Genomic DNA, 24206 nt, shown 5'->3' with positions numbered 1-24206 from the left:
GCTGTTGTAGCTGTTGCATTACACTGAAGCCTTGGGAAGCTTTTGATCCTAGCAGCTGCCTTTCAGCTTCTGGCAGATGAGGCAGGTCTTCTGCAGACAGAAAGCACAAATATGTCAGACCAACTGTTGAAGCAATTTCGTTATTTGGTTATTTAGTTATTTTAGTTATTTGATCCATCTTGGACAATTACATACCATCTTCAGCACAAGCTTGCAAAGATCAACTGTCTTTTTGTAACATCAGCCATCTAAATGACTGCAGAAAATTCCTAACCTATTATTTACATTTACATTCTGTAAATAGGCATTTTCTTGTTTATTTGGTGCATGCTGCATGACAGTTGTCACAGTTGGAGTTACCTTGTAGATATTAATGTAACTTTCTACTTAACTACTACTTCTACTTCTACTTACCTACTTACTACTTCTACTTAACTACTTACTACTTCTACTTACAGCTTTTTTCAGATATAGGTTTAAAACATTTCTTTCCTCCTTAAAAATATTAGTTCATGGAAACATCCATTACCCAGTTTACACAATTAGCAAATGCACTAGGTCTGGCTGGCTGGGATGGATTTCACTCTCCCCACAGCAGGCCGTGTAGTGCTGCGCTCACACTTGTTGCTAGAACGGCATTGATATTGCGCCTATGTTTCAGCTTTTGCTGAGCAGTGCTCCACAGCATCAAGGCTGGCTCTCCAACTCCACTGCCACCAAAATCCAGTAGTACAGAGATGGGGAAGAGCTGGGGAGGGAGCGCATTCAAAGCAGCTGACGTAAACTGGACAGACATATTCCATACCTATGGCATCATACTCAGCAATAAAAGATGCAGAAGGAGAAGGAGAAGGAGAAGGAGAAAGAAGGAGAAGGAGAAGGAGAGACTCTTTTCTTTATGAAAGCATTGGTTGTCCTGAACAACTGCTATGCATATCGAAGCCGTGCATCACAGGTAGTGGCTGAGCATCACTTGATCAGGGAAGTAGAGAATATTTTTTCTCCCTTTGCTTCTGCACTGCCTTCTTTCTTTTTTCATTAAGCTATCTCGTATCTCAACCCACAAGCTCCACCTCATTTTGTCCTCCTTCCCACCTCCACACTGCCCTCTCCATCCTGCTGAGGTGAGGTGGGGTGGGATGAGTGTTTGATCAAGTGGTGCTTAATCTGCCCATCAGTGTTAAATCGCCACCACAGCAAGTAGTTTTAGCAGAAAGCACACTGAGAAAAAATACAGCTCTGTCAGTTATCCCAGTAATGAAAGCCAAGGCAGAAAGGTATCATGTGGCCATCAAGCTCCACACAAGATGATACAGACTAATTTTTGCAGTGAGGAAGTTGGAAGGATTCAATTCAGTGTATACACTCCATGTAATATTCTTTAGCCTTTTTCACCACCCAGCTCTGTCGTGCCTAGGGAGCTGTAATTTCTTTTGCCTTTCTTAGAATTTGTAACTTTACTTTCTGTGGCTTCAGGTGGGAAATGGAGACGCATTCGTTACTGCTGTAACATCTTAGTCATAGACCAGGAGTTCACCTCATGAGATGGAGCTTCTCCAACATCTGCCAATTTACCATCCTATAGAAATATACTAACTAATCTGCCTTTTCTAAGTATTACCTGCTTAGTATTAGTAGCAAGCCAGCTACAAAACTAAAGGTTCATGGATATTTTTGTTGCCTGGTTTCTGTGCATTGTCACAACATTTTTGTAATCCTGAATACAGAATAGGCATACACCTGCATCATTCATAGTGTAGCAGCTTGGGCACCTATCTACTGTCAGACTACTTGAGAAGATAATTGCACAGAAAATAAGAAATTTAGGTTTAAGATGAACCAAGAGGCCCTACCTTAATACTGTAGCTATCCAGCCAACTCACCACACCTCTCTTTAAGGTCAACATTAGAATACATATCTGAGTATGTCCTACTAACAATGCTGTTTAAGGCAGTAACTTGCAAGACATAATTTTTCAGTATGTACAGCAGTGGGAATGGCCAAACTGGATTTTCATTCTCTTAAAGAAATGGAATATTAAGTCTATCCGCCTCCATGGTGAGCTTTTTATAAAACTTCATCTTGAAATGCAATTCAGTTTTACAGTGGTTAGTATCCTTGAGCAAGAGGTGGGTTGTGCATTAAATTGTCTAAGTAAAAGCCCAGAATGATGCTGGCTTACTTGGCTGTTTTTCACATAAATTGTACTACCAAACCTTTTTTAGCTTAGCAGGAGAGCATAGACACTGCGGATCCAAGGCTAGGTGCCAAAAGGGGCACATTAGTTCAATAATGTGAGATAAGGCTGTGAGTTGCTTCCCAATCTAAATTTCCAGACTGAGCTAATGGGACTTGTGTGAAGACACAGATCCACAAGCATGGGTCTCTCTCAGAAGGTCAGACATGGGCATAGACAGAAGTTGACTCTCATCTCTCTAGTCCATGGCATGGGTGCCTGTTTGTCAGAAGAGTGCTTTCTGGGAGAAATGCTAGTTTTATGGGGCTACATGGCAGCTAAACACTCAATTAAAAACTTTTTATTCAGGCCTCTCCTTAGTATGTGCTGGAAATGAAGCAGAATTCCTGTATCACCAGTGGATCAATTTTTCGGGATAACAAGGGGGACTTTATATACTCCAGTACACTCTGGTATACTAGGGTTCAATTTGTCATGAGTCCTACTACTAGGGATTCAGACACGAAAACGTAGACGAGAAAGCGCTATCATTTTATTCACTCTACTACTTGCGTCCTTTTCAGCCAATTAAAGTCACTGCACAATTTTAGAAGAAAGTCTATAAAGATAGGCTGATATGGTGTTTTGCCAATGCAAGAAGCCACTGGTCAGTAGCAGAGGTGGAGAATGTGGACAACATCACAGTTACTTCACATTTCTCTCCTGGGCTGGCATGATGGAGGAATTGAATTATAACTGTTTGTGAATGAAAATGCCTATCATCTTGTCATCCAAAAGCACTTCTCCCTTCCTGGTTGTTCTCAGTCAGTACTCACACTGCAAGTCTGCATGGAAACACATCTGTGTTTATCTTCACAATCTGCTGATGTGCACAGCCCAGCAACTCAAAGGGAAATATCTAAAATTCTATTTCTCTTCTTGTATTCTTTGTGACTTAGAATTTATGTTTATTCATATTTCTTCAGTTTTAAAATCAGGCACTGGTACACTGCCTATACAGGGTGATAAATGGCCTAGTGTGACAACAGTATGAAACCACAAGGGAAAAGCATTGTTTTCAATATTTTTACTGCCAAAACCTATTTGGAATCATTATTCTACCAGAAAATAAACATATTCCATTCCAAAAGATTGGCAGTGCTGTAAGGCTTAAGAGGTATGTAAGTTTTCACACGAGGCAAATCTGTGACATTTCCATAGCCTTTTCTGTCAGTCATTAAAGGCTGACAGAGCTGTTTTACTCAGAAACTAAAGCTACCAATTACAAAGAAAGCCAAACATTGACCGTAATTTCTGTCAACTGATTTTTTGTGCACCTACATGGTTCCTCATTTGCAGAACTGCTGCCTTTCCTATAAATACTGATTCTTTTTGTTCCTTGCTTCTTACCAGACAATGAGTCTGTGACAAATTATTGGATCAGAGAAAAATGTGAAGCATTGCAGTGCTGCCACAAAGCAGAAGAAAGTGTAAAATTTCTGAAACTTTGCAGACCACATTCAAATTTCTCCCCTCATGTTTCTGCTGTCTCTGCTTTCCTCACTTGAAATTCTTTCTTATTCCTCAGTATTCTAAGTATTATTCTTATTTGGCCACCCTCTTTCTTCCTCAGTATTATCCATCCACTCACCTGCTCACTTTGATCTTCGTTATGCCTCCACATCAAGCAGCTTTTCCCCGGAGCCAAACAGGATTATTTACTGCAAGAAAAAAAGAAATGTTTTCCCTTATTATCTGAGCCCTTTTGTCACTTTGCACAACTGACCTCCTTTAATGTTTTGTTTTACTAAGCAGTCATTTTTCTTTTCAGGGGAATTTTCCTCTGAAACATTCAGGTAGGCCTAGCTAAATTTAAAATGTCAACATGCACTTTGGAAGGAACTGCCTGTTTTGCTGAATCTGTCCTCTCAAACAGGGGAGTTTCAGGTCATATTAAACACCATGTCTGTTGGGTTTTTTGTTTTACTTTGATTTGATTTGGTTTGGTGTTTTCATAGAAAAAGAGGTGTTTTTTTCTGATCCAGATGCATACAAAAAATTAGTGTGTTTACCATAGATAAGATTTAAGGACATTCAAAAATTGAATAGAGGTAGCAGGAAAGAAAATCAGTTTGAATAATTTTAAATCACTGTGTATTTTCTCCTGGCGTGATAGTGAAATGGCAATGAGGAAAAATTCTGTCTCGAAAAGCATGAATAATTTGCAGCATTCTTAAGAAGCTATGAATACAGGAAGTAAAGAGTGTTGTTGGCTGCATTCTCTCTTCTCATCACTCTCACCCTGCTTTTTCCTCTGCCTTTAGCTATCCATAGTCTAGTCAGCAGGCACTGTCAATCTGAGCGTAGATAATTATGTTTCTTCTTTGTCTATTGCCTCTGTGACAGAGGGTAAAATCTTCTTAGTGCAGTGGTGCATTCTCCCTGCTTATTGGATGTTGCTAGCTCTATCTCCAAACAAATACCAACTGAAAATCTGAATATATTTCAGATTTTAATTCTCATGCTAAAGTGGCTGACGTTAACCTTACTGTAAAAAAAGTGCTCACTGTAATAGTACATTTTAAAAATGCTAGCAGCAGCCTGGCGGTGCGTAACTATTCACATTCAATCTTCAACCCTTATACTGTCCTGTTTAATTTTCAGAATAAGTCCTAAAAAGAAGTGGTATGATAGGCGGGGAAGAGAGGGCTTACTTTTATTTACAAGAGGCATTAAAAGAGGAGCCAAATACTCTGATAGCTGGGATTTATTTATTATTTACACCTTTATGTCCTGTGATTATTTTCACCAAATGCCATTTTGAACTGTGGCAAAGTATTTCCTTGAAATGAATTCCCTTCCCATGACCCAGAAGATTTGCAATTAATGACAGTGACTGCTGCCCTAGCTATGGCTTTAGTTCTCCTTCTAGAGGTAAAATCAGCTTCATACAGTTAGAACATGAACCTGTTTGCGCATAGCAGTTCGTACTAAGGAAGGTTTATCATTTACATATCCAACTAGGCCTGAAAATAGCAAACTGTGGCAGAGCTATGCTGACCTAATGAGGAATATATAAAGTAAAGCATATTTTTGTGCCAAGGATTTTCCCATGGGTCTCTATGAATTGCTCGTCAGATAATTTTGTTTGCTTCAGTCTGTCTGCTTCACAGTGTCCTGCCCTCTCCATACTCTATATCTGTGTTTCACCCAGATTTGTAAGGGACAGAATTGTGAGCAATTACGAAGAAAATGGGCAGGGGAGCAGGTTCTAAGAATTCAGAAGTTTCACAAGTAGGTTATCACAACCTTCAGCACCTACGTCCTCCTAAACATCTCGGTGCCCACACCCCTCCAAGGGTTGTCTTGCTTATGATTTCATGTGCTTCTGCTTGACAACATCTTCGATTCTCAACATCTATTAGATATATTTTCTTAGCTAATCTTACGATTTTGCAGCTCCCAATAAGGAGATAAATATGCATATACTCATAGTGTCATAGAATCATAGACTCATTTGAGTTAGAAGAGACCCTTAAAGGATGTTACACTTGCAGAGAGCAAGTGAAAAGGGAATTACAAAGAAATCTGCCAAACAAGAATGAAGCTGATACTAAATAGACAACAGAGCTGTTTTAGTGAATATTTTTAATGAAGAATTTCAGATCAGATAGTCTGTTCCTTTTGCTCATCTTTCCACCCACCCCACCCCACTCTCCCTCACTTTGTATCCTGCTGCCTTTTTCTCTGTTCCTTTGGTTCTTTATTTGCTTTCTACCTGCCTTGCCTGAAAATTAGGTTACTACCCTGCTGGACTGTAATTATTGCTGACAAGGAGCAGAGTGTGCTGCAATCACTATGCTTGCAGAGAAGGTCTGTTTTTGCTCAGTGATTTCCTATAGCACATTTTATTGCTTTTTTTTTTCCCCCTGGATTTTAATCCTGTTCACATTAAGGTATTTCAGTAAAATCAGAAATGAGATAGAGGGAAGACCTTTCCAGAGATTTTTGTTGTTGTTGTTTTTGTTTTGATTTTGTTTTTTTTTTTCCTGCTTTCAAAGGAAATCCATTTCACAGAGGCAGAATTGGAAGAGATCCTCCACCTTCTGAGAGGAGCCCATCAGAGCTAGTGATCCCCCTTCCCCTGCTTTCCCATCTTCCTCCCATAACAAATTTATCTTACATGAGAGGGTCTCCTCTCTTGTAAATATGAAATTCAGCCTCACACAAACACAGGAGCTCAAAGTGTCTGCTATCTACTGGACTTTACATTCAGATCACTATGGGCAGATCAAAAGTAAAAGAAACATCCAGAGCAAGAATCTGGATGGCCTTTAGTGCTGCTTTTGTAATTTGTTGGCATAGCCTTTACTGGTGACTTGGAGACATTTTTGCATGCCTCTTTCAGTTGTGTTTTCATCTTAAGATTTAACTCTTTCTTCAGTACAGTGCAGCGCAGCCTTGTATTTGTGAGGGATGTTGACATCAACTTTATTGTATTTGTAAGGAAGAGAGGAAAAAATATATTTAAAAAAAAATGCTTGTGCTGCTATTGGAAGTCACACTTGTTCACTGAGATGCCTCAGGCGATTACCTGAAAAACTCATTTCAAGCCAATAAATAGTGTGAACACTGAGGGAGAAAACGAGGAAAATGGGAAATAAAAAAAAAGACCAATCCCAAAGTACGGAACAGAAAAAAGAATGTTCTTCTAAAATAACTGAGTTTAACATCAACAACTGAAACTACTGGCAACATGGAAGTAATAATACGGCCCAAAACCTTCTGGGAAAAAACGAGTACTTGATTTTTGGGCGTTTTTTCTTCTTTGAACAGAAATTGTTTTCCAGTTCAAAAGAAATAACTGAAAAAGTCAAATGGTAGTTTTTCTTTTTACCAAAATTTTATTACAATTAAAAAAAATAGGAAACTATTTTATAGATACAGTTTTAATCATATCAGCATAAAGAACATTTATCAGTTTAAGCTAATCTACCCTTTTTCATGGCAGTGCAAAAGAATTGCTAGGGTTAGTCTGACTACCACTGCACCTCTCCCTTCTCTTTTTCTTTTCTAGGACAAGCAAGTCTTAAGCATACATTACTTTTTAGCCCTAGTGTTTTGTTTTTAAGAATTTATTGGCCTGGATTTCATATGCATACTTACTAGTTTATTTCGCCTTTTATATTACTTTTTTTCAGTGAGGTTATTTGGAGGTTACAGTTACTACAGCAGGCTTAAACAGCACTGCAGCAGGCTTAAACATGAAGCAAATCTTTTTTCAATGTGAATGGCTCTTAGGCACTGTGTCACTTCTTTAAAGGAGAAAGGCTTTTATTATTTCTAGTGTTACCAAGTGGGTTTCAGTGGCAAATGTCCATCCATCAAGAGGTAGCTGGTAACAGAGTTTACCAACCCAGATGTTTTCTTTTAGCACAGCAGTTTTATATGCACTAGTGTAGTAGCATCTGTAACCTGTTCTGTAACCTGTAACAAGGCTCTGGTAAATGTCCTGCCTTAACAGCATCAATGTTTTTTTTCTCAGTTGTCGGCAGTGATTTGTCCACTAGTGTTCTGGGAAATGGCACCCAGAAGATCTCAAATAAATTAATGTATCTTGAAACTAGACGAGTAAATTATAAATAGGAAAAATAATGCCAGAAAAACAGGCTTGGAGCATGAGGGAGGGACTGACTTTTTATGAGTCCTAGAGATACTGAACATTTCTCAATGTAAAGTCTGTAAAGTCTGCATAAATACTTCTAAAAGTGTAGCTAAGTCCTTATTTCTCTCACTACAAGAGTTAACAAATGCTAGAAAAACTAAAAAGGGTGCATAAGTATAGAAGTAAGTCTGTGGTTTAGGAGCAATTGTTGTCTCTTCATACTTATTAAATTTGTAAATAAAATTCAGGCTTTCTTGATAGCACAGTGAAGAGAGGGTTTAGCATAAGACACTGGGATTATATCCTTCAACAAACTGTGCACTTTTCTTTTTCTCTCAGTGTATTTCAAAGCTTCTTTATTTTCCTGTTTATCTGTGTTTAAATGTGACAGAAAAAAACCAAAGGGGCAATATTTGTGGCTATGGTTCTAAAAGAAGTGGTGAGAAAAGACAGGGGGCATGCACAACCCTCCTCATTAATGAATGTCATGACAGCAGCCAGGTGTAAAGCTTCAATTGGAGAAGTATAGCAACTCTGTTCAAGATGCTCATGGTTCCTCAAGTGTGTTCTGGGGCTGAAAATATAGCTTTGATATTCTTCCTGTCCCATTGCATTGTGTGTGGATCATAAATTGCTACTGAAGAAAAAAAGCTGCAGTAACATGGCTTTGCCATGTTAGAAGTGGTAAGAAGGTAGAAGTAGTGGTGTTGATCCAAATGGTTTAGCAGCCAGCATGCTGCAATTTATAAGCCTAATCTTCCAAAATTCATTATGAAGAGCCATGACAACTCAAATATTTTCCAACAATTGCTCACAAAGATAAAAGGAGAACAAGGCTGTAACTGGAGAACACTGCAGGTCAGGATTAAAATTTTATCTACAGAGATGCATGAGAAAGATCAGTGCTTACCTAACTACAGTGCAGTTTCTATTTTAAATCCCCCACTTTGTGAACATAGTAACATACTGATGAAGCTTTAGGACAACAGCTGAAAGAAGAAACAAGCAATTTCTCTCCAAACTGTGGGAAAACATGACAGGGAAAAGACAAGCCTATGAATTCCAGATTGAGTTGGGGTTGGGAGTCAATAATTGAGAAGATAAATAGCAGTGAAAAGTTTCTGCAAAAATAAAGGTTCGTGAATAAGAGTAACAAGATGCTTCAGGTTGCCATAAATCTTCTTCTTGATCTGTGACAGGAGAGAAAGCAGTTGTGGAGAGACAGAGTTAGCCTAAACCACTGTGAGAGGCTGAGCATTCCTGTTTCTGTCCTGAAACATTCTGTGCTTTCAAACAGGCTGAAGGCCATGACATCATCTGACTCAATGAGCTGCTAACCCTGGAGCATTTAACTTTGCCTTGGTTAAGCTTTACATACTGTTTGAATCCTGGGAAAGAGCCCCCCAGATGATCCAAGCTCTAGTTTGAGTCCAAACACTTTTTCTATGCCCATCTCTAATTTAATTGTCTTCCTTTTCTTTATTTTACCACTTGGGTTTTTGCTATACCTCTTAAATGTAATAATAAAGTAACAGTTACTATCTAAAGGTACCCTTTTTATTCAAATTTAATTAAATGTTATGGCTCTACTTTATTTTTCATACCGCAGCAATTTTTTCTACTGGAGCATATTGATCTTTTCTGAGAGGGAGGAAGGGATAAAGTGAATAGAGATGAAAGAGAAATTGGAATTTTAGTGTTATATGTGGTCCAATGCACACAAAGTTCTTCCCTTAGATTTAGTATGACAATAAGCTGTTCGGTGTTTACGGTTTATATGAAGCCTTTTAATTAAGCTGGGAGTTCACTGAGCACATGTTTAGTTTGGAATATACTTTGTTCTCCCACTGTATGTTCTGAACTGCCTTATTTCAGTATTTTCAGACCCTGACACGCAGATTTCTTTACATGGATTTACTTAAAGAACAAGAAGGGCATCTTGCCATGTGTTGATGCCATGGAGGACAGAGCTGCGAACAACACATTTCCAGCACCAGCTTGCCAGGCAGCCACACATCCCCTCAGTGCTATGGAGATGCCTCTTGGTGCAAAAATTGTATAGGAAATTGCAAAGCATGATGAGGATTTGATATTCAATCTGTTATGTGGGTACACTGTACTCACATATTTTCATCAGCTTCCAGACCTACCGTCAGGAGGGAAGATGATCCTCCTTCTTGCTTACGCAGAATAGAGGTTGGTCTCATCAGCTCATATTGTTACTGTGTACTGAGATGATAATTAGGAAAAAATGTGTATTTCTACCCTTACTAACTATGGAGAAAGAGACTGACTACACTGCCGGGAAAGCTTCCTTGCCAGTCACTAGAGAGATGAGAAGAAGTTGTGATATGAGCATAGATTTCAAGTGGTTTGCCAGAAACCTCTGTAGACTCTGGAGGTGGGAAGAAAACAAATAATTAAAGTATTATTGACAGTATTTATGGTTTGTCTCAGGAACACTTTCAAGGGTCAAACCAAGTCTAATTTGAAAACAGTCCAGTTAAACCGGAGAGGGCACCTAATGTAAATGCTTCATCACAGTATGTTAGGCAGCATTTAAATAAGTTGATTAAGTGAGCTAAGCCAGTTTCCATGGATCCAGTTTGCTGTGTCTGTCTCCAGCATGTTGTACTGCAGGTGCTGATGCCAAAATCTCTGACACCCCTGCAAACACCCTGGGGCTCCCAGGGCCACATGGAGGTAAAATAGGTGCTACGGCAGGGCTGCACTGAATTTCTTGGGATATAATATGTAGGAGTGCTGCAGCTAATAAACTGAAGCTTAGCCTTGACCACTTTCTGTATTTTCTCTCCCCATTACACTCTGCCGTTCTTTGCACACTGATAGTTGCCAGCAGATGCTGCTGTAATTCAGTGGTGCTGCATGAGTAGAAATTTAGGAATTTAGAGGCTACAGATGCTCCTGAATATGTCTATAAAATATGTTTACAAGATTCCTAATTAAGCATATCATTTAATTAAACTTTTACGTAGACAGTCAGCAGTGACAAAAGGACAAACATTATGAGTTATTCTGATCGAAATAGTAACATAGGCTGCCTTAGGAAAGAAAAGACACTTAAAAAAGTCTGCAGTCATGGTTGCCTTTCTAGAAGCAGAGGCCCAGGAGCATCTATTGCCATAGGAACAATAAGACTAAGGGGATTTACACTTCTGTGTGTTTCAGAGCAGTCTAAACCAAGAGTTAATCTTGAAACAACAGTCCCACAGTATTCTTTCTTTTTCTTTATGAATTGTGTATCTTACCTAACAGCCTCAAAGCTTACATATTATATCTATCACTGACTACTCATTCCTAAAGTTGTTTATGGACCTGTTACAAGCACAGATTATGTAGCTAACTTTCTGCTATACAAAATTGTGATGTTGAATAGAATGCTGATTCTTTTCCTGAAAATTTTTATTCAATGCCATATGCTGTAAATAAAATCCATAACCTATAATCCATCCTAGTAATAGGGACATTAAACATAATGTTACTCTAATACAATAATGTTTTTTTTTCATCTCTGGTATCAACCTGTAAGTATCACAGAGGATTTTTCTTCCATATGATTATTAATACAACTTTTATCTTCTGTGAATTTTATCTCATGAAAAAATGTATGTTAATCCTATCTAACAAGCTCTTTGTAAAATGATTGAGATAATGATCTTGTAGCCATCGGGAAATTTTGAGATCCAAACAATGTAGCTCCAATTTAATTTCTGCTTAAAAATATTACCGTGTTTTCAATAGTGGTATTGTCTTCTAACATTTCAGATCACAGTATTTCGCATGGGATCAGAAGGACACCAGGATATTGATTTAGCTATCCTGACAGCATTACTAAAAGGTAATGGAGTTTCACTTCACAGTGAGTCTGTAACAATCCAAATGGATTAACTCTGTGTCTCTGCTGTGCTGGAACCTGCATTTATTGACAAGTGTGTACCATATCGATATGGTAAATTTCTACCGTGAAATAGAAGTATACCTTTAACTGCTTTCTACAAATCTAGATCTTTCATTAATGTTTCAATAGCTACTCTTTTTCCTTTCTCAGCCTTTATTCACCACCCACAATTGCCGATGTGTCATGAGAAACATAAGTGGTGTCCCTCACAAGTTACTTTAGAAGATTAGCACTCACAAGCAGCTGGTCTAAGAACTTCTCAGGTTTACATTGTCCAGTGGCTAGTGGAAAATACAGGTGGAAGTTATCTCCCTAAGACAAAACTGCCATTATTGCAGAATGTTATCTCTAGTCATCCTAGAAATGAATGGAAACTCTGGAATACTCTCCAGCCTCCATAGATAGAGCTGAGAGCTCAGCTAGTGGAGTGATAGAAGTTTTGACCTTAATCTTCTCAGATGGTTTTCTAAGCCATTATGTGTTACATTTATGCTCTTAAAATGTTGTCTTACAAAGAATCTTCTGTTGCTAAAATATTTCCTAATCACAGTTCATCATAGACCCTGGTCAGACAACCTTATGCCATTTAGCTTGGCTCCCTTCATCGTATGATATTATTACAGAGTGTGAATACAGAAAAAGGTAAAATTTTTAAAGCTCTGAAATACATGCACTTATCTGATGAAGGATTATTCACCTAAGCTAGAGCAGGGAGAAGATGCCCATCCACTTCTATAGTATTTCTACAAATGGAAATTCCACACATTGCAAGTATCAGTTACCACAGTCATCTTGTTGTGTCGACTGTTTTCTGTTATGTAGCACAGGCCATACTGATTTTAAAAACAGAGACTAACGCATACCAATTTTAAAGAGCATTCTGAGAGTCAGGAGGGAGTGCACTTCAAAAGGTACCTGGGGAAAGCTGTGCTTCCTGAGGCTCTTCAGCAGCTTTCATCATGCTGCTGACATCCCTGTGCCTGAGTAAAAGGGTACATGCTGCCATATGGCAGACTTGAATTTCAGTAATAACAAAAAAATAATAGAATTGCTGAGTTTTCAAGTGGTAATGGGAACTAATCTTGCTCATTCCAGAGCTCTGTTTTCTTCTCAGTTTCTTCCTGTGAAGGCTGTAAAAAGTTGTATGAAAAGAAGAGAGAAGGCCTAAATGACTTTCCAGGAAAGATTATTTTAGCTTTTACACATTTTTTAATCCCATTTCTAAAATTGCACTTCAAACATTTAAATCAAGAGCCTGAATGGAAGGAGTAAACAAGCACTGTCCACCTGACAGTGGTACGATTGCGATAGCCACCACCGCAGAAATAAGCTTGAATGATTTTGCTGCAGCAGCTTGTGTTTCTTTAGGCTTCCATAGTATCACTTTCTCCTCTTTGTTCATTTTGATCAAGATGCCAGTTGTTTGGCCTGCAGGTAACGTAACTATTTTGCTGCTACCCTGAAGTAACATGTTTCAGCCATCTGCGTAGTTAAATCTCAAGGCATTTTGGATGCCTTGACACAGAAGCAATATAAATCAAGGTGAAGGGAGGAAAAACAAATTAATTAAAAGCAGCGAACAAGAATTACATCCATCTCCACATTTGTCTTTTCCATCACTGGAAAATATTTTGTCAATTTCATTTTTATCTTAAAAATAATTTAAATATTCTTTGTTATCCTCCATGTGAAGCATATTCCCTTGCCATTTGTTCTTAAGGCAATCAGTAAAACTGCTGCTCTTGATTCCTATTACATACAGATACAGATTGCATTAAAGGTGTCATTCCACTTTTTCTAGGCATATCTCAATGTTTGAATCCCAGCATAGATCCCTGGGAATATTTGACTACCTTGAAAAAAGTCTTCCAGGAAGCTGAAGGAAAAACATCGTAGGCCTGGAAGGGACTGTTCTCTGTTTGAAAAATTCTTTGGCAATATTTGCATGAGCAGCGGCATTAAGTTTGCATTCTGGGTCTATGACTAGTTCTCTTTGATCTATAGCATCTATTTTGCTAGTGACTGGTCCTTTCTCCTCCTTAGTAAAATCAACACAACAAAAAAACCACCTTCTGTCTTCGTAATAGTAGTGCAAGACGTCTTAAGGAACTTGTGTTATCTCAGAAGGAGCCTGGACGTGTATAGGTGATGTTGACACCTCCTTTGATATTTGCCTGACTTGATTTTGTGATCCACTGATGGCAGCAGCATCTTGCTCGAGTCAGAGTAACTACAATTCATGCTTCCTCTTCCCTGCTCCTCAGCACTTTCTGATTATGAAGATACTCAAAGATTATATTTATCAGATTCCACTTTATATCTTGTTAATGTGAGATTTCTGATCACAGGGAATGAGCATTCATCAAACTTTTTAATCAATGTGTGCAGAGGTGAAACCCCTTGTCTTTAGGCAGTTCAGATGTCCTGGAGCATACCATGCCCTTGTACAAAAGTTCTGGCCCAACCTGAAAGAAATTCTGCTTTTCTGTGAGTACATCCTTTCTGATACAAAATGAAGCTGATGGACAGGTGGAGTTTCCATCAGATCAAGACATCCAAGTTGGCAGTGCTGAGCCACTTGCATCTTGATTTACTGGTAAGCAGATTTGAAGACTGAACCTGAATTATTTTGAAATTTGTGATTGTTTAAAGTCAGGAATTAATCTCTTTCACCTCTTCAGAACCATGTGAAAAGGGTGCAATGGAAAGCATGAAACTGGCGTGTGTTCTTTCCTCACAGTCTGATGAGGATTTTGCAATTCTTGCTAGCTGTTATATTCAAGACACACACCAGTTAAATACTGATCCCACCTTGGTGTGAGAGGTTTGTTCAGGGAATAGGACAAGGACAAAGAATGGGAAGCACATAATATCATTTCCTGTTTGCTGCATGAAATATACAATGAGCAAATATTCTCTTTAAATCTGATGGAGGCACACTGCCAAGGCAGGAATTCTCTTGGTCCGGATATTCCACAAGCCCCAGACTCTGAACCAACTATGAGAGATTATTTCCTGTTTGTTTTTGTGAGTCACTTGTTTAATCTTGTCAGCAGATCCCTCTTTCTTGGAAGTGAACTCCAGTAAGCCAGAGAATGGCATGCAAACTGATTATCAATTTATATTGCATAGATGTCACAACAGCATATGGTTTGTGAATTCCTCCCTTTTTTTTTTTTTTTCATTTGGAAAGACATGCAAATGTGGGAAGTAAATTTCCGATTGCATGATTTTGTAGCAAGTGTGTTTATTGATACAACTTAGCTGCTTGTGCTCTCTTGAGCAGTTGGAACTCAAACAGTAATGGACTTTGTCCTGCTAATTGAGCAGAAGGCGTATGATATGGAAGTTAAAGGCAACATATGGAGAAGTGCTGAAGTATCTGTGTTGTGAAAGGGCATCAAAGATCCCAGTTCATGGGACTGTTGCAATGTCTGGAGCATACCTCTCATATTTCAGCTGGTGCTCCAGAAGCCTTCTCACTGCAATCATTAATATCAGAAAAGAGGTGCTTTGTGGTATACGCATGTAACCATCTGAGATAAGCCTTGTTAGACTAATGCAGAGCTGATGTCTCCGGATGCCTTAAGCCTGTGCATAAGTCATGATTCATGTTCACTGAGCAGCCATTATGGGGTCTTGGCAGGTTGTCTGATGGTCTGTCAACCGTGAAATCACTGACACGAAAGGATTAACGTTACCTCAGTCCAGTATGTTTCAGAGTTAGGCCAGATGTCTGGCTACTGCCCCCACAGTTGTTTTTGCTGTCAGCTTTGTTATTGCCAATTGATTTGCTAAATTTCAGGAAGGTGCTTGTAGCAAAAGCAGCCCTTTCTCCAAAGAGGTTGATGTCTGTCAGACAGAAGACAATTTAAGACATGCCGAGATGCAGAGCAGCAAGCTAATCTGTATTACTGTATCCTCTCATCTACTTCTTTTCTTTACATGATGATTCAAAGAGGGCACTGATGTGCTTAAAAGCTTTGTAGAAGTTGCTCTCCAACAGGCATATCTGTCTATATAAATGAGTTTTATACCATTTCCACTTTTCAGATTCCTGACCACTAAGCATCTTAGACTACAGCTAGAGCATCCACCAGAGCTTTTACATTGGTCACAGTGAATCTTCACTGATGTGTATTGTTCTGTATCTCATCGGTAATCTGAGGTCTTGCAAAGGCATAATACTCATTTTCTGGCCTGTATCTGGCTCACCTGGGATGCAGATTCAAGTTTGTTGACCCAAACTTTACCACAGACATGTACAGCATAGTTGGTCCAAAATGTTGGACCAAGATGTCCAAGGGCACTATGGGTAGGTTGCAGTTGGACTTGATGATCTTGAAGGTCTTTTCCAACCTGAGCAATTCTATGATTCTATGTTGGACAGGTCATCTGATGTGAATGGACTTTTTACCAGAAGAATCTGTCTTGTATGGCTGCCTAAGAGCATAGAGTTAACACCTGCAGGAACAGCTTTCACGTATCTCCTTTTTCATTTAACATCTCAACATCCTTGCATTTTCTAGCATATGACTGTATTCAGCAAAATCTACATTGAAATAAAATAGTACCAAATCAATCCATTGTATCTCAAATTGAATTTTACTTCCAGGAACACAGGAAGAGAAGAAAGACTCCTCTGCAGCTATAACTCCTAATGCCTAAAGCACTGTTTTGAAGAATATAACTTTTGCTCAACCAGACATCAGAACTGAGTAAATATTACATAGATGTTAGTTATGGATTGGCTAAAATATTGTTTAATACAATAAATAAGCTTTAGTAATTAAAATAATAGAACAGAACTATGCGAAGACTTTTTCCATGAGATAGGAATAAACAAAATTGGTGATAGAAAATGCTGATTTCGGTAATAAACATAATTAAGGGCCTGAGAAGTGGCTCCAGTATGATCCTCTGTATGCAGTTTATAAGAGCAGTAAGTAATTTACTTTATTTTATTATTTCCTAAATTTTTTTTGGCTTTTGAGTGCATCGCAGTGATCCTTATGACCAAGATGAATCTTTACAAAATCACTTTTGGAGTTCTTCTTACTGACTCAAATCCACAGTTTGTGTCACCAACTGCAGTCATGAAGATGATTGAAATGAGGCAGTATTTCAAGAAAGCTCTACTCACATTCATTCAAAAGAGTATTTCTTATATTAGTGGAATTATTTCTACTTCTTAATGCTGGATGGAATTTCACCTGACAGTGCTGAAATACATTCTTTTTTCATTTGAATTAAAAGTCATTGTTGCATCCTGGAATAAAATCAATTGAAACAATCATCTGTGGCCTTTGAGGTGCTCTGTATAAACTTTTAACAGCTTTTATTTTGCTTCTCTTTTTGTGTAATACTAGTGTAACCCACATTGACCTGAAAACCATATAGGGAAAATGGGAAAGCAGAGACAGGTATGAGGGCCTTTTGCCAACAAAACCTCACTCTCAGAAGAGCAGAGCCCTGGACCGGTACTTCCCAGTTTCCACTCTGATAGACTGGTTTGGACCTAAAGTACGAAATCTCCTTGAGAAACCATGTATTTTTCAACTTTTAGATATTTCCAGCACTCTGCTTGACAGTGAAGTGAACTGCTACAGTAACTAGAACAGTTTGACCTTTGAGATCACACATACACCTGCTTGCTTTCTGCTCTCCCAGTATTTGGAAACATTATCCAAAAGAAAAAAAAAAAAGCAATTCTGGTGAATGGCTGCCCCATATCTCATTCCAATTCCCCTTTCATGTGCACCAGAGGGGTCTGTGTTCATCCTGTGCTTGGGTCCTTCCTAAAGCATAGAATCACAGAATCATAGAATTGCTCAGGTTGGAAAGGACCTTCAAGATCATCAAGTCCAACTGCAATCTCACCATACTACCCTAACTCCAACAACCTACCACTAAATCATGTCCCTGAGCACCACATCCAAATGGTTTTTAAACACATTCAGGGATGGTGACTCAACCACCTCCCTGGGGAGCCTGTTCCAGTGCTTAACAACCCTTTCTGGAAATAAATTTTTCCTGATATCCAACCTAAACCTCCCCTGGCGCATCTTGAGGCCATTTCCCCTCATCCTGTCACCTGTCACCAGTGAGAAGAGACCAACCCCACTCTCACTGCAATCACCTTTCAGGTATTTGAAGAGAGCATGAAACAGCCCATGCATCCAACGCACTCTCAGTCCAAAATGGTTTCTAAGCCAGAAGGATCCCTGGCTACCCAGACTGTAATCTGCAGTTCAGGAAAGTCAGGAGGTGGAACTCCCCCATCATATGTGCAAAATGGTTCCAGTTGGTGGAATCACCATCACTGCACCTGGGTATTGGAGTTCACCTGTGTGCCTCTTCCACTGCCCTCCAGAGACGTGGCTTGAGACCCTGCCAAGGCACTCCCTTCTTGTACAGGCACGCAGACAGGCAGGAGGAGATCCAAGAACGTTTTGAGAGGTAGTGTTGTTTACTTTAGAAAGAGGGAGAATATTATTTGCTCTCTATTCTAAATTTATGCTATTATACCCAATTGGGGTATTTTTACCCCATTATTTTTAATTAAACTGTAGAGGCATCTTTGCCTTTCCTAGAGGCAAATATTTTCTGTTTTTGAATGCTGTATGTTACTTGCATAAGAAACTTAGCTTTCGATGTCACTGACATCACTCATAAGAGCTTTGGACTGTATCGTAATGTAAAGCAACAAGAAGCTGGGTCTCGACCAAAGGGTGTTCTTGTCCCTTCTTGGTCACAGAAAAGTGTTTTTCTGTCTTCACTGCTTTTTCTTCTTCTCTTCACTTTTATCTATCTTTCTGCTTGTGCATCACCTGCCTTCTTGTCAGAGCTCATTTCCGTAATAAAATGTGAATGATCTACGTACCAAATAGTTCCTTCAAGTACTGTGAAGTATTTAGCAAAGTGAACTGACTGAAAAGTTATGAGTTAGGAAATTAATGTGTAGGCTAAGCTTCCCTAGGGTCTGCTGAACTGATCTTACACTGAGGATTTCAGCAGCTGCCACATAATGCTGTATATTTTCTGTGCCTCTAATTTCAGTCCTCTTTCAGCTGGAACAGCACATGATATTGAATAGTACTGAAATGAGGCCAGAACTTTTAAGTAATGAAAAGCTCTTGTTTGTCCTCTCTCCATGGGGACCATTTGTCAGCATAAAATTTAATGAAGGCAAGAAAAAGGTGGAGGTATTACATCTTCAAAAAATAAGCCTGTTTACCGTCACCTTATCTCTGTAAGCCTGTAGATAGTTAAAGTGGAAGGGCCTCTTATTTATTCAGTTGATCAGTTCACTCAGGACAGCCCTCACTGTGACACTGAAACACAAATACTGCTTTATTATTACAAATCAGTTAATAACCTTGAAATCCTTAGTGAAATGTTAAAAAAGCACAGCAGGACAGGAATGTCCCACAGTGTCCATTAAAACTAAAGGGAAAACATGCCCTCCCTTCCACAAACAAACAGCTCAAAGCCCATCTGCATAGACTCCTATTTATTTGTTATGTTTTATACCTTGACAGCAGCTGTACTGAGTGTTTTTTCACATGAATATCACTTGTGTGAAGGGAAATTTTTCCCACCAGGATTCCAAAGTACAAACTGAGGAGGAATTCCAATGCTTGTGCAGGCAGGGATGCACAAAAGAGGTGCATAAATTGTATGTTTATTTAAACTGGTTTAGCCTGTGTGAGTTCAACTTTTTTGTAACTGCTGGATGTGCGTGTGTGCATGTGTACACATGTGGGTGTAGGTGTGTGTGTGTATGTATTGCTATACCAGGTCAGTACCCCTCCTGGCTTCTTCTCTGGTTTCCCATCTGAGAGGAGGAAAACCAGTTCACTATACCACAAGCGTAAATCTCAAGGGTGTTGTGAGGAACTTATTAACATTTATGAGGCAATCTGAGAGCCATAGATTTAGGTGTGAGAATAGGGATTTTATTCCAGGGATAATGGAAGGTTTGGCTTTGTTTTAATATGAGATCAGCTGCAGAAGTGATGTGGACATCTGTGAGACTTCTGATTAAGAGGAATTACCAAGGTGGCATGTTGACTGTGTCTAAAGTATGTCTTGTTTCTTTTGTCTCCTCCTCTTCTCCCCACACTTCCCTCTGTATACACAGGAGCTAACGCATCTGCTCCCGACCAGCTGAGCCTGGCTTTAGCCTGGAACAGAGTGGACATCGCTCGCAGTCAAATCTTTATTTACGGGCAGCAGTGGCCGGTACAGTATATACATGCAGCATCTTCTACAGAAAACACCTTGAACCTTACATAACATTACATCCATTCTTATGGTGATGGTGGTTTCAAGTTTAAATTATGTTGAGTCATGCTCCCAGTCAAACAGAAAGTTCCCAGTCATCGCAACAGACAGGCAAAGCTATGGACATTTTAATGTACTCATTCAAGACAGTGGTGACACCTAACAATGCCTCAGCACTAACACCACACCATTAGAAAAACAGGAAACAACACATTGATACTATTAAGAAATTATTCTGCAAGCTGAGAAAAACAAGTACCTGTTAACAGTCATGTTAAAATATCAGGCTGTAAATTAACATTTCTGCTCTTCATCTTATATTCTTTCACTTAAAAATACTGAAGCTGATGATAAGCAGACATCAAAATGATGCTGGAGAGGTGTGGTAGGTCATCGCATGGAATGTGAGAGCTGGGAGCTGTGGCTCCTGAGCCAGTACAGTGTGCCTGTGCTCCAGCTGCCAGCTGTGGGTACAGGTCCAGGGCCAGCACTGCCCACTGGGCCACCATGGGTAGAGCTACTCTAGAAGTGCTATAAAAAAAGGGGCTATTGAACCTCGCTGGGGGGCTTTGGAGGAGCATTCTCCAGTGTCATAACTCCCAACTTGCAATGCAGTTTTTACAGTGGTAAAAGTCGCCCAGCAAAACCAGGCAGACTCTTTCTCCACCCTTAAAACCCACCACATCTTCATTCAGAAGGTTTAGTTAGATCACAGTATTCACTACTGTGACAACTGTTTTGTCACTGTCATGAAAATTCATATCGTAGTCCCATCATTACATGAGCTTCTGGATTTCCTCACAATAAAATTAAAACATCTTTTAAGTTATGGAGTAAGTAAGACTTTTTCTCTTGATTTCAATACTGGGCGTAAGCATGCAACACAACATAGAAGAGATTTAAATGCTATTAAGCTGTCCTTATCTTTATTGCTACATCATAGCAAAAATTTGTATAAATGCTGCAAGCTGCAATTATTTTGCAAGCTAGAAGCTGGAAGCACAAAGTATGTTCTCATCCCTCCATCTCTCCCCAACCTGAAAGAGATGTAAAAGGAGAGGCTATGCATAAACTGTTTCCATTTCCTGGGTGTCATAGTTATCTGAGTTTCAACATCATGAACTGAGGGAAAAGCTAGTAAAGACAGATTTAAAGTGTTTGTATACATGACAAATATACCCAATATAAACAAAACTTTTGTCAGGAAAGCAAGATATTAGGATGATAATAAGATACTGAGTAATGTGGAGGTGTCATCACCAGTCTCATATGTTTCAGTTCCTTCATCGTAATATGGGTTTCCTAGAGCGTGTTCATCTTAACACTCTGACACTCATTTCTGGAATGCTGCCCTGAATCAGAGGAAACAATATAGGCCAAAACTGTGATTATCCCATTCTCAGCATAGCAAATAAACCCTCAGAATTCTGTAAGGTTTTCCTGCTTGTGCCAGGGTGGCACGAAAAGCAGGATATGGCATATGGTGCCCAGGAACAGCCTGAATTAATCACTTGCTTTTCAGGTGGGCTCCCTTGAGCAAGCAATGCTGGATGCACTGGTTTTGGACAGAGTGGATTTTGTGAAATTACTCATAGAAAATGGAGTAAGCATGCATCGTTTTCTCACCATCTCCCGACTAGAGGAATTGTACAATACGGTAGGGCCAACATAAGGCAAATTTTCTCTCACTATATTCATTGTTCTACTTCCCACTCAGGTGACAAGGCAGCCAACATCTGATGTGGAATACTTTTTTCATGTGAGAAATCCACATTGTCTCTTAGCTTTGTCTCTCACATAGTGGAATTCAATGTCTCTTGCCCACATAATCTGTTGTATGTACTTCATGAACTTGAATTAGACCTCATACAATATTGACTGATTTATGGTCTTTGTAATTCCAGTGTGGTGGACCTCAGATTTAGGCAGGTTGCATTGGCTGGGAGACAGAAATTAGCAAGCTGGGACCTGTATGATTGCAATATGTGACTCCTGAGTATATAAGCCCCTCTGGTTTCAGAAATCTTGCAAATATGAATCAAACTCAGACACTAGAAAACAATTAAAAGTAAACTTATTGGGATAATATTTTGGTGAAACACAATGATTTCAGGAGGGCCAAGTGCCTTTACAGTGAAGAACTTCCCTGTGTCTTCATAGAAGTTTCCAAAAATTATAGTTTTGACTTTTAAAAACCTGTTTCCAAGTTTTATCTCTGCCCTTGAGTACAAAACTGCTCAGGTTCAAATTGCTTCTGAGATCTCAACTCTGAAGCAAATTCTGACATTTGGATTGTAACTGCCTATTGAGAGAAACCAAAGAGTTTGAATTGGTGCAGAGGTATAGAAAAAACTCTTCAAGTATTGCTTAACTCGTAGGATTGTGAGCTCTGCCTGTGGGAAGGAGGTTGTGGTGCTCTGCCCACGGAAGCAGGTTGTGTTACAGTGCATAGGCCTTTCCAATACATTTTGTTTTACCAGTACTTTTCAAAGCCCTGCCATTGTAAGTCACTACAATGGGCTGTTACCCAGAAATGTTTTATAATGATGGTGACCAGAAGTCAGTATTTCAAAAATATCATATTTGAGAAGAATTCATTAAATTTGTGCAAAATATGGAGGAACAAGGTAACTATGCCGACTTACAGCTAGATCATCCCATCCATGATTATCTTAAAATTTGTAAATCAGTCAGCTAATAGAAAGCCTTTGAGCTTTCTTGTTAGAGATTAACACTGTAGTTCTTACAACAAAGTGATTCTAGAAGGAGTAAGTTTGAGGAAAGCCTAAAGTTCAACACTTGAAATAAGAACTTTTAGAATAAATTTATATGGTGAATCATCTATTATCAGTTAAAGCCAAGGAGGCCTCCCATTAGAGTCTCTGAAACTATCAGGAATGGTCAAAAGCACAACTGAAATGAATGTATTTCTCCACACAACATATAATTAAAATCATGGGAGTCATTCCTGCTTTCGGCAAGGAGCTCACTGAGCCTCCAGCGGTGGAAGTGGAGATGCTGAGCGCAGGAAGCCTGATGCCTGACCTGCTGTTTGTCATTCCACTCCCTCACAGAAGCTATACACATTGTGTTGGAGCCTAAGTCTGCTATATAGTACTGTAGTTTTGAAGCAATATGGCAGTTCTTGTGGTTTTCTCACAAAGAGGTGAAATACTGCTCTTGTAACTGATTTTTCAAATTCAATTAAAAATTGATAGCAGCATATTTAAAATGTTCTCAGTTGTCTGATTCTTAAACTATTAAACTGAGGCAGCCTTTTCACTGTTTAGTCTTGCATGGCCTCTGGACAGTGCAAAACTATTGTATTCTTCTGTATTTGTCCTTTGCAGAGACATGGACCATCCAACACTCTATATCATCTAGTCAGGGATGTCAAAAAGGTAAGAGTCCAGTAGACGGTAGGTTGGAGATAATGTCATGATCACTGTTTGTAGCTAGATACAGTCTCTGTATTGCATGAGCTTTCAGTCAGAACCTTCTCCTTCCCCTGCCATTACAGAATGTCTTGTTTGTATGTATTGAATATTAACTTTTTGCATACAACGCACAATTAGCAAGTTATTGGGCTTGCTTTTGCTTTGATTTTAGATGCTTGAATCATAGTGCTTCTGCTAGCAGAATAGTAGGCTTTTATATTCCCTGTGGATTTATACTGTTATTTGTATTCTTCCATACCTGCAACTATTATCAGTGCCAATTTCCTTGTTGTTAATTAGCTTCTGAGTCTGTGAAATAGCTGTTACCCTTATGTTGGATCCTCGTTTGTTGAAATGGTTCCTTGTTCTGTGTTGTGTGGTATGATGTAGCTGTCTTCCTGAGAAGAAACATAGTGAAAGAGATAGCACAAATCTCCTCTGCCTCCTTACCAAGTTAATTTTGAGCATTTTGAATTATATAAAGAGCCGTTAGGACTGTAGAACAGAAATATAGGAAGGTAGAGTGACAGGGAGACTCCAAATACCCTTAGGTATTTGTTGCACAGGATTAAAAGCATTACAGCAGCAGCAACAAATGAAAATCTCTCATCCTTTCAATATATGAATCAAGTAAGGAGATTGACCCTGCAACTGACCTCATCAGCCTGAATATTCTCTGTGAGCACGTGCAGACTGCAGTCTTACCCATTGCATAACTTGGA

The 24206-nt window shown here is 39.1% G+C and overlaps 1 protein-coding gene across 2 annotated transcripts in view; it reads left to right on the top strand.

Moving 5' to 3' along the window:
• The window catches only part of TRPM3 (transient receptor potential cation channel subfamily M member 3), a 400218-nt gene that overhangs the window by 315649 nt on the left and 60363 nt on the right, over positions 1–24206 (top strand). For both annotated transcript variants that reach the window (XM_021381082.1, XM_021381081.1), the window contains exons 9-12: positions 11629–11701; positions 19905–20005; positions 21570–21704; positions 23398–23448. In XM_021381082.1, coding sequence (XP_021236757.1) covers positions 11629–11701; positions 19905–20005; positions 21570–21704; positions 23398–23448 — 360 coding nt within the window. The remainder of the gene's footprint in view (positions 1–11628; positions 11702–19904; positions 20006–21569; positions 21705–23397; positions 23449–24206) is intronic.

This window comes from Numida meleagris, chromosome Z, assembly GCF_002078875.1.
Source record: "Numida meleagris isolate 19003 breed g44 Domestic line chromosome Z, NumMel1.0, whole genome shotgun sequence".
In the NCBI taxonomy this organism is placed as follows: Eukaryota; Metazoa; Chordata; class Aves; order Galliformes; family Numididae; genus Numida; species Numida meleagris.
This window is presented reverse-complemented; position numbering and strand designations above follow the sequence as displayed.